Source organism: Dendropsophus ebraccatus, chromosome 8, assembly GCF_027789765.1.
Source record: "Dendropsophus ebraccatus isolate aDenEbr1 chromosome 8, aDenEbr1.pat, whole genome shotgun sequence".
In the NCBI taxonomy this organism is placed as follows: domain Eukaryota; kingdom Metazoa; phylum Chordata; class Amphibia; order Anura; family Hylidae; genus Dendropsophus; species Dendropsophus ebraccatus.
This window is the reverse complement of record NC_091461.1, coordinates 81,817,387-81,831,674: the sequence shown is the minus strand read 5'-3', so window position 1 is coordinate 81,831,674 and position 14,288 is coordinate 81,817,387. Positions and strand designations below refer to the sequence as shown.

The 14,288-nt window shown below is 45.2% G+C and overlaps 1 protein-coding gene across 1 annotated transcript in view; it reads left to right on the top strand.

Annotated features, from left to right (window-relative positions):
• The first annotated feature begins 281 nt into the window (after nt 1–281).
• Nucleotides 282–14,288, top strand: part of PRPF19 (pre-mRNA processing factor 19) — a 54,094-nt gene continuing 40,087 nt past the window's right edge. The window contains exons 1-2 of the mRNA XM_069980762.1: nt 282–669; nt 13,655–13,804. Coding sequence (XP_069836863.1) covers nt 651–669; nt 13,655–13,804 — 169 coding nt within the window. The 5' untranslated portion in view covers nt 282–650. The remainder of the gene's footprint in view (nt 670–13,654; nt 13,805–14,288) is intronic.

Here is a 14,288-nt window from a genome sequence, read left to right as displayed (position 1 = left end):
GCACCCACAAACCTGTCCCTGCAGAGCATCACATAACAGTGCACCCACAAACCTCTCCCTGCAGAACATTGCACCCACACACACTGACCCTGCAGAGCATCACATAACAGTGCACCCACACACCCCTCAAAACAGTGGTTTACCTCCTGCTGATCATATACACTGCACTCACTATACTGCTGCCTCATGAAAAGCGCGGGAAACCTGCCGCCTCATAGAAAACCAAGCAGAGGAAGAGAGCTCCTCCCACACATGAGGCTGGTCACATGGGCATGACGTCATCAAAGGTCCTCAAGACCTACCTCTGGCAACTACATTCTAGCCTCCATGTAGTTGGGTAATGTACAACCCTGCCGCTAAGGTTGAGACTAGAATGGAGTGGGTAAAAGGAGGCTAACCACAAAGCTCGCACGAAGTATCTGGGCGTTCTCTCCAGCAGCCACCGTCAAGCAAAAGCCATTCACCGGAAGTGCACTCTCTGTCGCGGAAGCGGAAGTCGGGCATACGGTTCCGTCTTGCTAGTTGGCGGCACGTTTTCCTATTCTTTTCGACCGTCGTAAGGAGAGTGCTTTTCAAAGCGGGGTGGGTGATAGGAGAACAACGCTAAGAGAGCGGTAAGGAGGCCTGCTTACGCCAAGAAGCCCAGCGACATGTCCCTCACATGCTTCAGTAAGTGTCCTTAGTACGCGCTCTGTCTTTCTACAAACAGTAAAGCCGTGTGTTCGCGGTTGTGCCAGTGCAGCGGGATTTCTGGGGTATGCATCCCCACTGTAGTCAATCGGTTCATGATACCTCGTCTTTACACCGCATCGTAACGGTGCTATGGCTGCAGATCTTTAGATCTTCGCTGAAGCTTCTCTGTTGTAGATGAAGCAGCAGCTGCAGGCATTTCAGCGATGAAAGTCCTAGGAAATAGTTCTGTATGTAACTTCATTACAGTTAAAGGTGGTTGCAGCTGAAGTATGCAGCAGTGTGTACATGGGTGGGTGTGTATATATATATATAATTAGTGTTGGGAATTTTAAGTAAGATATCTAAAACCAGAAAGTAACATAAAATAAAGGACCCATTACTGGCCTGCAGTTAGTAGTCCCTGCCAGTTGTACGGTGATAGCATCACATGTCTATGTACCCAATCACTGGCCTCTGTAGTCTTGTGCCATACAGGCAAGCGTCACTGCTTAGAATTGGGTGCTCTGGGCATATGAATAATGTATGTGGTGCTATTGCTCCAGAACCAGAAAACAATTTAAAGTGGTTATTCGGCGTTACACAACTTCTAATATATTTAATTTATTGCTGTTAAAGAAAACAATAAACATCTTATGCTTACCTCTTCGCGCTCCCCTAGTGTCCTGTCTTGCTGTTGTCACTGTACTAGTGTTGCACGATGCACCGAAATATCGATACTACTATCGATATTTTGGGCAGAAAAACGGTTCGGTACCGGGATTTCCTGGTATCGATACTTTATGTTAAGCTGCATAATAGCGCAGCTTAATATTTATATTAAGCTGCGCTATTATGCAGCTTAACATAAAGTATCGATACCAGGAAATCCCGCTACCGAACCGTTTTTCTGCCCACGGCCAGAGACCACGGCCGGCAGCTAGCTGAGCGCCGGCCGTGTTCTCTGTGTGCCGCCCCCTGGTGTCCCCTCCTCCGCCCGCGCACTCTCCGCTCCCGGTGGCGCCAACTTCAAATAACCGGCACATAGCGATCGCTAGTGCCGGCTATTTTACAGGGTAGATGCCGCTGTCACAACTGACAGCGGCATTTAACCCCCCCCCCCCCCCCCCCCCCCCCCCCCCCCCCAGAGCCACTCCATATGCAGCAGAAGTCTGCTGTATATGGAGCGGCCCCCACTGCTAATGACTGCAGCCCGCGATATTACGGGTGGCAGTTATTTAACTATTCCCCTGCGTCCTTCCAGTCCTGCCCCCCATTGTCAGCCCGGCAGCCACCTCTGCACCGCCAGTCCAGCCCTTCATCCTCCGTCCCCCGGGACCCGCCGCTGCACTTTGCGGTCCCTCACACCGGCCAGTCCCCTCCCAGCATACCTGCTTGTGCACAAGAAGGTATGCTAGGAGTTGTAGTGCACGGAGGTATGCTGGGATCGGGAGGCTGCTGCTGCACAACTACAACTCTCACCATACCTTCTAGTGCACTTCAACTCTCAGCATACCTCTTTGCACAAAGAGGTATGCTGGGGGTTCTAGTGCACAAGAAGATGCAGTTGTGCAGCAGCAGCCTTCCGACACAACTCCCAGCATATCTCCTTGTCCACTACAACTCCCAGCATACCTTCTTGTGCACTACAACTCCCAGCATATCTTCTTGTGCACAAGGAGGTATGCTGGGGGTTGTAGTGCACAAGAAGGTATGCTGGGAGTTATAACAAACAAGGAAATATGTTGGGAGTTGTAGTTGTGCAGCAGCAGCCTCCCATCACAACAACTCCCAGCATACCTCTTTGTGCACTACAACTCCCACCATACCTTCTTGTGCATTACAACCCCCAGCATACCTCTTTGTGCACAAGAAGATATGCTGGGAGTTGTAGTGCACAAGAAGGTATGCTGGGAGTTGCAGTTGTGCAGCAGCAGCCTCCTGACACCACCCTGACACCACAACAACCCCCAGGATACCTCTGTGCACTACAACTCCCAGCATACCTTCTTGTGCACAAAGATGTATGCTGGGAGTTGTTGTGTTGGGAGGCTGCTGCTGAACCACTGTACCTCCCAGCATACCTTCTTGTGTACTACAACCCCACCATACCTCTTTGTGGACAAGGAGGTATGCTGGGAGTTGTAGTGCACAAGAAGATATGCTGGGAGGTACAAGGGAATTAAAAAGTGTAAAAAAAAACTAGGGAACCTAGGGAAATCCTACTGTGCTGATCCAGGGGAAGGCGAAAACCCCTATGAGGCAGATGACAATAAAAAAAATTTCAGAATAAAAGTTCTAATAATCCCCGCCTTTCCCTTTTATTCATGTCAAAAAATAAACATTTGGCATCATTGCATGCGGAATTGTCCGAACCATTAAAAGTAACAAAAAAAAGTGATCAAAAAGTCACACAAATAAAAATGTGGTGCATGGGGGCATCATACCCACAGTCTGGGTGAGGGGGGGGGGGGGGGGAATGTCATTATATTTGTATTTTAAGTGTTTTTTTTCAAAAGTATCGAAATGGTATTGAGTATCGGAAAAAAAAAGATGGTATTGGTATCGAACTCAAAATTCTGGTATCGTGACATCCCTACACTGTACCCTGCTCCACTTTGTACCCTGCTCCACTTCAGAGTCTAAGAGCTTATTACCACATCCCATATTTTGCGGAAGTGGGAATTTCATGCCGTGAGTGGGGCAACTCTTTGAATCTCCCCAAACTGTAATGATAGAGCTGCATCGATTCAAACAGTTTCCCTATGATATTGATACATCATGCTGGGCAAGGAAACACTCCACTACAGGGATGTGGGAATAAGCCCTAAGGCCATGTTCTTATGACGTAAGACACTGGCTGTTCTGTGACCCAGCCGGGTCACAGAAGATCATCCTGGCCGGTACTGCAGTACCAGCCACATGATCGTCATTTTTGATTAATTAGGATGCGGGCGCAGCTGCACACAATAGAGTGTGCGGCCGGAGCTGCACACTCCATTGTGTAAACTGACATGAATAGCGGCCGCAAAAAACTGACCTGTAATTTTTTTGTGTGGAAGGGATTCCATTCATTCACATACAACTAGTGTGCTGCATAAATCACAGCCGTTGTTGCAAATTGGGGGGGACCGACACACTGACAACACTACAACAGGATACCGGGGGAGATTGGAGAGGTAAGAATAAGGTGTTCATGGTTTTCTGTATAACAGCAGCAACATCAAAATCATGTTGAAAGACAATTGACAGTAAGGATCAGCAGACATCATTCATGTCGGCTGATCGTTGCCTTCTATTATACGGGACGAGTATCGGCCAAATACGGCGAATAATCATTCCATGTAATAGGGCCTTAAAAGAGACTCCATGACCTTTAACCCCCCACTCCAACCTTTAGTTGTCAGTAAATAAACTACAACCACTGGAAACAAACGTAAACCATGCAAAAATCTACATCAGCCTCAGAGCAGGTGTAGATTCTTGCACAATCCCTGTGATAGGCGCAGGTCTGGCCAGCTTTACTTGCGCCTCTTAGTAATTCCAGCTGCATAAATGGGGGTGGGGCTTTATTTAACACTGGAGTATAGTCTTGATACGTCGTCCCCCCGATCGCTATATATCTACATTGTATCCATATGTACACCAGCCAGACCAAAACTTTTAGAGCTGCCATCCTCTAGCTCTCTTTCCTACAACGTCACAACCTGGGTGATGAATGCCGTGATGTACTAGGAACCCAGGAGAAAATAATGTGGTTAGGGATGGAGATGATCGAAGCAAATCCCGTCGTTCTGCTCATCCGACTGCAGGCTTTAAAAGTCTGCTCCGCTCCATGACGCTACTCCTTGGGTGCTGGGAAAAAATGGATCCAGTCCTGGGAAACTGATTAAGCCGTGCTACCCACACACAGAAGATCCTCCAGCAGCAGACAGACCCTGAGTGCCATTACTGGAGAGCAGCAAGGACCCAACTTTACATTCTGCCCTCACTATGCCTACCTTTACTACTGCTACTACTACTTCCCTCATTTACTGCTACTACTCCCACTCCTACACCCAATACTAAGACTGCTACTACAGTCATGGCCAAAAGTTTTGAGAATGATTCAAATATTAAAGGGGTTATCCAGCGCTACAAAAACATGGCCACTTTCCCCCTACTGTTGTCTCCAGTTTGGGTGGGGTTTTGAAACAGTTCCATTGAAGTAAATGGAGCTTAATTGCAAACCGCACCTGAACTGGAGACAACAGTAGGGGGAAAAGTGGCCATGTTTTTGTAGCGCTGGATAACCCTTTAATTTTTACAAAGTCTACTGCTTCATTTTTTAAAATGGCAATTTGCATATACTCCAGAATGTTATAAAGAGTGATCAGCTCAACAGCAATTACTTGCAAAGTCAATATTTGCCTAGAAAATGAACTTTATCCCCAAAACACATTTCAACATCATTGCAGCCCTGCCTTAAAAGCACCACCTAACATCGTTTCAGTGACTGCTCCATTAACACAGGTGTGGGTGTTGAAGAGGACAGGGCTGGAGATCAATCTGTCATGATTAAAGGGGTTATCCAGCGCTACAAAAACATGGCCACTTTTCCCCCTACTGTTGTCTCCAGTTCAGGCGTGGTTTGCAATTTCATTTACTTCAATGGAACGTAGTTTCAAAACCTTGACCAAGCTGGAGACGAGAGGGGGAAAAGTGGCCATGTTTTTGTAGCGCTGGATAACACCTTTAAGTAAGAATGACACCACTGGACACATTAAAAGGAGGCTCGTGCTTGGCATCATTGTTTCTCTTCTGTTAACCATGTTTATTAGAGATGTGCGAACCGGGTTTGGGTTCGAGTCGATCCGAACCCGAACGTTCGGCATTTGGTTAGCGGTGGCTGCTGAACTTGGATAAAGCTCTAAGGTTGTCTGGAAAACATGGATACAGCCAATGACTATATCCATGTTTTCCACATAGCCTTAGGGCTTTATCCAAGTTCAGCAGCCACCGCTAATCAAATGCTGAAAGTTCGGGTTCGGATAGACTCGAGCATGCTCGAGGTTCGCTCATCTCTAATGGTTATCTCTAAAGAAACATGTGCAGTCATCATTGCACTGCACAAAAATGGCCTAACATGGAAGAGTATCGCAGCTAGAAAGATTGCACCTCAGTCAACAATCTATCGCATCATCAAGAACTTAAAGGAGAGAGGTTCCATTGTTGCCAAAAAGGCTCCAGGGCGCCCAAGAAAGACCAGCAAGCACCAGGACCATCTCTTAAAAGTGTTTCAGCTGCGGGATCGGGCTACCAGCAGTGCAGAGCTTGCTCAGGAATGGCAGCAGGCAGGTGTGAGTGCATCTGCACGCACTGTAAGGCGGAGACTCTTGGAGCAAGGCCTTGTCTCAAGGAGGGCAGCAAAGAAGCCACTTCTCTCCAAAAAAACATCAAAGACAGACTGATATTCTGCAAAAGGTACAGGGAGTGGACTGCTGAGGACTGGGGTAAAGTAATTTTCTCTGATGAATCCCCTTTCCGATTGTTTGGGACATCTGGAAAACAGCCTATTCGGAGAAGACGAGGTGAGCGCTACCACCAGTCTTGTCTCATGCCAACTGTAAAGCATCCTGAAACCATTCATGTGTGGGGTTGCTTCTCATACCATGGAATCGGCTCTCTCACAGTCTTGCCTTAAAACACAGCCATGAATAAAGAATAGTACCAGAATGTCCTCCAAGAGAACTTTTCCCAACCGTCCAAGAGCAGTTTGGCGATCAACAATGCCTTTTCCAGCATGATGGAGCACTTTGCCATTAAGCAAAGGTAATAACTAAATGGCTCAGGAAACAAAGCATAGAGATTTTGGGTTCATGGCCTGGTAACACCCCAGATCTTAATCCCATTGAGAAATTGTGGTCAACCATCAAGAGACGGGTGGACAAATAAAAACCAACAAATTCTGACAAAATGCAAGCATTGATTTTGCAAGAATGGACTGCTATTAGTCAGGATTTGTTCCAGAAGTTGATTGAGAGCATGCCAGGGAGAATTGCATAGGTCCTGAAGAAGAAGGGTCAACACTGCAAATATTGACTTGCTGCATTAACTCATTCTGTCAATATAAGCTTTTGTTACTCATAATATGATTTCAATTAGATTTCTGTATCTGATAAAACATCTGACCAACACACATAAAAACCAGAAGGCAGCAGACCATGTGAAAATATAATATTTGTGTCATTCGGAAAACTTTTGGCCATGACTGTATTTCCTTTATCTTCTACTGCTTCTCCCCTCATCTACTGTTACTTTCCTTATTTACCACTATACCTCTCATCTACTATATATCTACTACTACACCCTCATCTACTACACCCCTCATGTACTATACTTCTACTACGACAACAACACCCCTCATCTACTATACCTTTACTGCTACCCTCATTTACTATATATCTAATACTACTACTACCCTCATCTACTATATCGCTACTACTACTGCATAATTTTGGGAAAAAATGAGATTAAATTTTTTGGCCTTATGGCCCAGCCCTAGCGTTCAAAGTACCCAATGTTTTACAGGTTTGGCAGAGACCTCTCCATGTGTTGCTGAAATTGTATGTGTTTGTTGGTGAAAAGCATTGCTTGTAAATAGATTATTGTATTGGTTCATTCACTACAAGTGCAGTTGGTTTGCAGTCTTTCATATTAAATGGGTACTCCTGACAAAGGTGTTTAAAAATTTTTTAAAAAAAGGGGAGGGCAGGGGGTGGTGGGAACATAGTAATAAATTTATACCTCCTTACTGTCACTCTCTGGTCTCCTAAATCTCCTAGCCAGTCAGCGACTACAGAGGTGGCCTGCCTTACTTGCTGATTGGCTGAGCAGGCATTTCTGAGCCAGGTTGTGAAATCAGAGGATCAGGACACCCGTGGGTGGATGCGAGAGGTGAAGCTGCGCTCTGGTGACAATGTTTTTTTTCCTCCTTGTGTTTTTTAACTTTTTTAGGTCATAGCACTTGCATTTTTTCACTTAGAAACCCACACGAGCCCTTATTTTTTGCGTCACTTATTGTACTTTGCAATGGCGACTTAATTTTTTTAATAAAACATTCAGCAAAACCAGGAAAAAATGATAGGCGCTGTAATATTGTAAAAAAAGTAATTCTTTTTCTTTGGGTGGGGGGGGTCGTTTTTACACCGTTCGTCCTGTTATATATTACAATATGCAACTTGCATAACTTTTATATTATTTGATGGCTTTTAAAAGAAATTAAACCTTTTACAGAAAAAAACATTCCTTAAAATTGCTCTATTACCATGCTTATAACGCTTTTATCCTTTGGTCTATTTGGCTGATTGAGGGGTCAATTTTGGCGCCATGATGTGTTCTTTCTATTGGTATCTTGATTGCATATATGCGACTTTTTGATTGCTTTTTATTACAATTTTTCTGGATTTGATGCGACCAAAAATGCGCAATTTTTGTACTTTGGTGGATCTTTGCGCTTACGCCGTCTACCGTGTGAGATCAGGAATGTGATAAATTAAGTTTGCGTAATTTCGCACGCGGTGATACCAAACATGTTTGTTTATTTTTACTTATAAAATGGGAAAAGGTGGGTGATTCATTCTTTTATTAACCCCTTAGGGACCAAGCCTGTTTGGGCCTTAATGACCAGGCTCATTTTTCAAAATCTGACCTGTCTCACTTTATGCGCTTATAGCTCAGTGATGCTTTAACGTATGCTAGCGATTCTGAGATTGTTTTTTCGTAACATATGGTACTTTATGTTAGTGGCAAAATTTGGTCACTGTCTTGTGTGTTTTTTGTGAAAAACATCAAAATATAATGAAAAATTAGAAAATTTTGCACTTTACGAACTTTGAAATTCTTTGCTTCTAAAAAAAAAAAGGCACATGACAAAAATTAGTTAGTAAGTCACATTATCAATATGTCCTCTTTATTCTGGCTTCATTTCGTAAACATATTTCACTTTTTTAGGGTGTTATGGGGCTTAGAAATGTATCAGCAAATTATCAAATTTTCATGAAATTTCCAAAACTGATTTTTTTTTAGGGACCAGTTCTTTTTTTAAGTTGATTTAGGAGGCTTGTATACTGGAAACCCCTGTAAGTGACCCCATTTTCGAAACTAGACACCTTAAAGAATTAATCTAGGGGTATAATGAGCATTTTAACCCTACAGGGGCTGGAGGAAAGTATTCACAATTAGGCCGGAAAAAAATGGAAAATAGAAATTTTCCAATAATATATTTGTTAAGATTAAAGTATCTCATTTTCATAATAAACATGAGAGAAAATGCACCCCAAATTTTGTAATGCAGGTTCTCCTGAGTAGAACGGTACCCCATATGTGGACGTAAACCACTGTATGGGCACACAGCAGGCCTCAGAAGGAAGGGAGCACCTATTAGCATTTCCAGTTCAGATTTTGCTGAAGAAATTTCTGAGCGCCAGGTGCGTTTGCAGAGCCCCTGTAGTGTCAGCAGAATAGAAAACCCCCCAAAAGTCACCCCATTTTGGAAAGTACACCCATCAAAGAATACATCTTGGGGTGTGGTGACCATTTTGACCCCACAGGTATTAGAGGAAAGTATTCAAAAGAAGACAGTAAAAATGAAAAAATAGAATTTTTCCAATAATATGTTTGTTTAGTTTGAAATTTCTCAATTTCACGAGGAACAGGGGAGAAAACTCACCCCAATATATGTAACGCAGGTACTCCTGAGTAGAACGATACCCCATATGTGGGCATAAACCACTGTGTGGGCACACAGCGGGGCTCAGAAGGGAAGGAGCGCCAATTAGCATTTCCAGTTCAGATTTTGCTGAAGAAATTTCTGAGCGCCAGGTGCGTTTGCAGAGCCCCTGTAGTGTCAGCAGAATAGAACCCCCCCAAAAGTCACCCCATTTTGGAAAGTACACCCATCAAAGAATACATCTTGGGGTGTGGTGACCATTTTGACCCCACAGGTATTAGAGGAAAGTATTCAAAAGAAGACAGTAAAAATGAAAAAATAGAATTTTTCCAATAATATGTTTGTTTAGTTTGAAATTTCTCAATTTCACGAGGAACAGGGGAGAAAACTCACCCCAATATATGTAACGCAGGTACTCCTGAGTAGAACGATACCCCATATGTGGGCATAAACCACTGTGTGGGCACACAGCGGGGCTCAGAAGGGAAGGAGCGCCAATTAGCATTTCCAGTTCAGATTTTTCTGAAGAAGTTTCTGAGCGCCAGGTGCATTTGCAGTGCCCCTGTAGTGTCAGCAGAATAGAACCCCCCCAAAAGTCACCCCATTTTGGAAAGTGCACCTCTCAAAGAATTCATCTTGGGGTTTAGTGACCATTTTGACCCCACAGGTATTAGAGGAAGGTATTCAAAAGAAGACAGTAAAAATGAAAAAATAGAATTTTTCCAATAACATGTTTGTTTAGTTTGAAATTTCTCAATTTCACGAGAAACAGGGGAGAAAACTCACCCCAATATATGTAACGCAGGTACTCCTGAGTAGATCGGTACCCCATATGTGGGCATAAACCACTGTGTGGGCACACAGCGGGCCACAGAAGGAAGGGAGCGCCAAGCATTTTCAGTGCATGATTTTCCTGAAGAAGTTTCTGAGCGCCAGGTGCGTTTGCAGTGCCCCTGTAATGTCTACAGAATAGAACCCTCCCCCCCAAAATCACCCCATTTTGGAAAGTACACCCCTCAAGGAATTTATCTTGGGGTGTGGTGAGCATTTTGACCCCACAGGTATTGGAGGAAAGTATTCAAAACTAGACCGTAAAAATGAAAAAAATTGAATTTTTTCAATAACATGTTTGTTTAGTTTGAAATTTCTCAATTTCACTAGGAACAAGGGAGAAAAAGCACCCCAAAACTTGTAACGGAGGTTCTCCTGAGTACAATGGTACCCCATATGTGGGCATAAACCACTGTATGGGCACACAGCAGGGCTCAGAAGAGAAGGAGTGTCATTTTAGTTACAGGCAATATGTGGGTGTTTACTGGTTATCTGGGGTGGTAATAGACAATCTCAGGGTGTTTACTGGCTATCTGAGGTGGCAGCAGGCAATCTGGTGGGGTTATGGGCAATCTGGGGTGGTTACGAGCAGTCTGTGCCAATCTGGGGTGGTTACGGTCAATCTGGGGTGGTTACGGTCAATCTGGGGTGGTTACGGTCAATCTGGGGTGGTTACGGTCAATCTGGGGTGGTTACGGTCAATCTGGGGTGGTTACGGTCAATCTGGGGTGGTTACGGTCAATCTGGGGTGGTTACGGTCAATCTGGGGTGGTTACGGTCAATCTGGTGGTGTTCACTGTCAATCTGGTGGTGTTCACTGTCAATCTGGTGGTGTTCACTGTCAATCTGGTGGTGTTCACTGTCAATCTGGTGGTGTTCACTGTCAATCTGGTGGTGTTCACTGTCAATCTGGTGGTGTTCACTGTCAATCTGGTGGTGTTCACTGTCAATCTGGTGGTGTTCACTGTCAATCTGGTGGTGTTCACTGTCAATCTGGGGTGGCGACTGGAAATCTGGGGTGGCTACGGGCTGTCTGGGGTGGTGATGGGTAATCTGGGGTGGTTACAAGTATTCCAGGGTGGTTACGGGTAATCCAGGGCACTTGACTTTGGTGACAGGCGTAAAAAAGTGCCGGCACCATTTGGAACAAGCGATCAGTGGTATATAGTATATACCGCTGATCACTTGTACTAGGACCACACCGGGTGGTCACCGATCATTGCCCCATGCTCTCCGCCACCTCCGGTGGTGGAGAGAATGAAGCTTGGATCATTTTTAGGAATCCATCACTGTGAACAGAGTCCACTCCAGGGAGTGGAGGGTCAGTGGCCAGGTCACTAGGGTTAATTCTGGGGATGGGGGGACATGTTTTCATCTCCTCTCACTGTGGATTCACGGTGAGAAGAGATGAAAGCGTTCAGCTGCGCTGGCAATGCCCGTTACCGGTAGCCGCCTTTATACTGATAATAACGGCGATCACCGGTGAGGGGACTGGCCGGGACTGACCCCATACTCTCCCCCAACCCCTCAGCTACCTCCGATAGCTGAGAGGAGGGGGCTGCAGGCATTACCGGCGCCGCTGCACTATTCTGCACCATCGCCATAAAGAGCTGATGGCAGCAGAATAGAGCCCATTAGTGATCGCCGTAAAAATCCGTATCGGCGGTCACTAATAACATAATACATGTATTCTCTGGGTCGCTACGGTTACGGCGATACCACATTTGTATAGTTTTATTACCACTTTGGCGCAATAGAAACTATCTTCCTAGCCAAAACCCACAAAAACTGTCCCTGCATTGCAAGATCCATAGCGTTCTCATCTTTTGCGCGACAGAGCTGGTTTTGGGCTTATTTTTTGCGGGAAGATCTGTAGTTTCTATTGATACCAAGTTTTATATGTATGACTTTTTGATCTCTTTTATGACGTATTTTCTAAAGTGGATTGATAAAATACAGCTATTCTAGTACTGTTTTTTTTTATATATTTTTTTACAGCGTGTGTCGTGCGATATAATTATTGATATAGTTTTATAGATTGGGTTGTTACGGACGTAACGATACCAAATATGTATAGGATTTGTGTTTTTGATCACTTTTATGTAATGTTTTATAGTGTATGGGGAATGTAATGCATCTTTATTATTGGGGGGGGCTGTGTTGTGTTTGGTGCACCCTTTTTGACTTTTTTTTACTTTTACACTAGTGTACATTACTGTACACTAGTGTAAAATACTTTGATCACTGATACAATACATTGCAGTACCTGATGTACTGCAATGTATTGTATCATGCCTCATGCTGACAGGCAATAGCCGCGGCCACCCCTGTCAGCATCAGGCATCTCCATGGTGACCCCGGGGACCTTCATTAGGACCCCGGAATCACCATGGAGACATCGGGACCCCGGAAGGCGCCGCGGGACATCGCGATCATGTAAGTGACCCACGGCGCCGTCCGGGATCCACCGGGACCCGTTAGATGCCGCTGTCATGGTTTGACAGCGGCATTTAACGGGTTAAACTGCCCGGAGCGGAGAATCCTCCGCTCCGGGCAGTTACAGGAGGGTGTCAGCGGTCACACTGACCGCTGATCACCCGTCCTGCAGCCGCCGCCGGGCGGTAATTTATTCCGATGCGCCCGCCGTTAAAAGGCATACGCATCGGAATAAAGCCCATTAGTGGCCGCCGTGAAAAGGCAGCATGGCGGTCACTAAGGGGTTAAAGGAGGGGGTTTGTATTAATGAAAACACTTTTTTTTTTTTTTTTTTTTTTTTTTTTTTTTAACTTATACAGTAATTAGAAGTCCCACTGGGGGACTTCTAATACAACTACACTGATCTCCCATAGAGATCAGTGTAGTAATATTACACAGCACCGCTCCATGAGATCGGTGCTCTATTGCTTTGGCCTGCTGCAGACCACTGCAATAGAATACCAAGCTGGGATCATTTCGACGCTGAGTCCCGGATCGGTAAGACGAAGAGATCCCTCCTCTGAAATCGCATTGAGTGGGGGGGGGGAGGAGTATCCCTCCACTATACACCAGGGAAGGTTGCATATGAGACCGTTAGATGCAGCTGTCAAACAGCTGCGTTTAACGGTCTTGATTACAACGGGCGGCGATAGCCCGCTCCCGCTAATAGCCGCGGTCCAGTGCTGCAGATAGCAGTCGGGATAGCGACAGTTCAGAGCGGGTTAGTGGCGCGGCACTCCTCTGAATTTGCCTTGCGGACGTATGACGTACCCTTTTGGCGTACATCCTCAAGAGGTTAAGTTCCCACCATCCCCCGTTTAACCATAATAGTGTGAAACTATATACAGTAGAAGAGGCAGCCACCAGGTAAATGTTAAACATGAGATCAAAATGAGACTGCTTTTAATAGTGTCTGCAGTTTTTTTGTTTAATTCTCCCAGTGACTTTTGTGTGCTTTTCTTCTTACAGTCAGTAATGAGGTCACAGATCGACCTTGCGTGTCTCCATTATCGGGTCACGTCTTTGATAGACGCCTCATTGAGAAATATCTGGCTGAAAATGGGACAGATCCAGTAACTAATCAACCACTGAGTGAAGATCAGTTGATTGATATTAAAGGTCAGTTTTGTCCTTTATTGAAAGTTTTGTTACAATATTAGATTTTGGATTTTGTAACCAAACCTGGTAAAGCACAGTTTAAATGGGATATGGCAACACTTTAGGATCTGTTTGTGTGTGTGTGTGTGTGGGGGGGGGGGGGTACAATCTCCCTTAAAGTGTACCTCCAGTGTGTTTTTATTTTAAATGACGGCACTTTACATTTCACTAGTCTAAGGGTCCTTTTCCACGGGCTGATGGGTGCCCGATCAATGATGGAAACTGGGCCTATTCCACGGCTCGATAATCATTTAGCAAGGGCTGTAGGGACATCGTTACCGATGTCCTTGCAGCCCTTGTTGTTAAACACCATACATTACCTCACCAGGCTGCAGGGCTTCTCCTGCGCTTTTTCTCCCCGGGTCCCGTGTGCAGCAGCGGCTTCAGAGCGGCCTGTCTGAGCTGACAGACCGCTCAGCCAATCACTGACCGCGGCGGTCCCGGT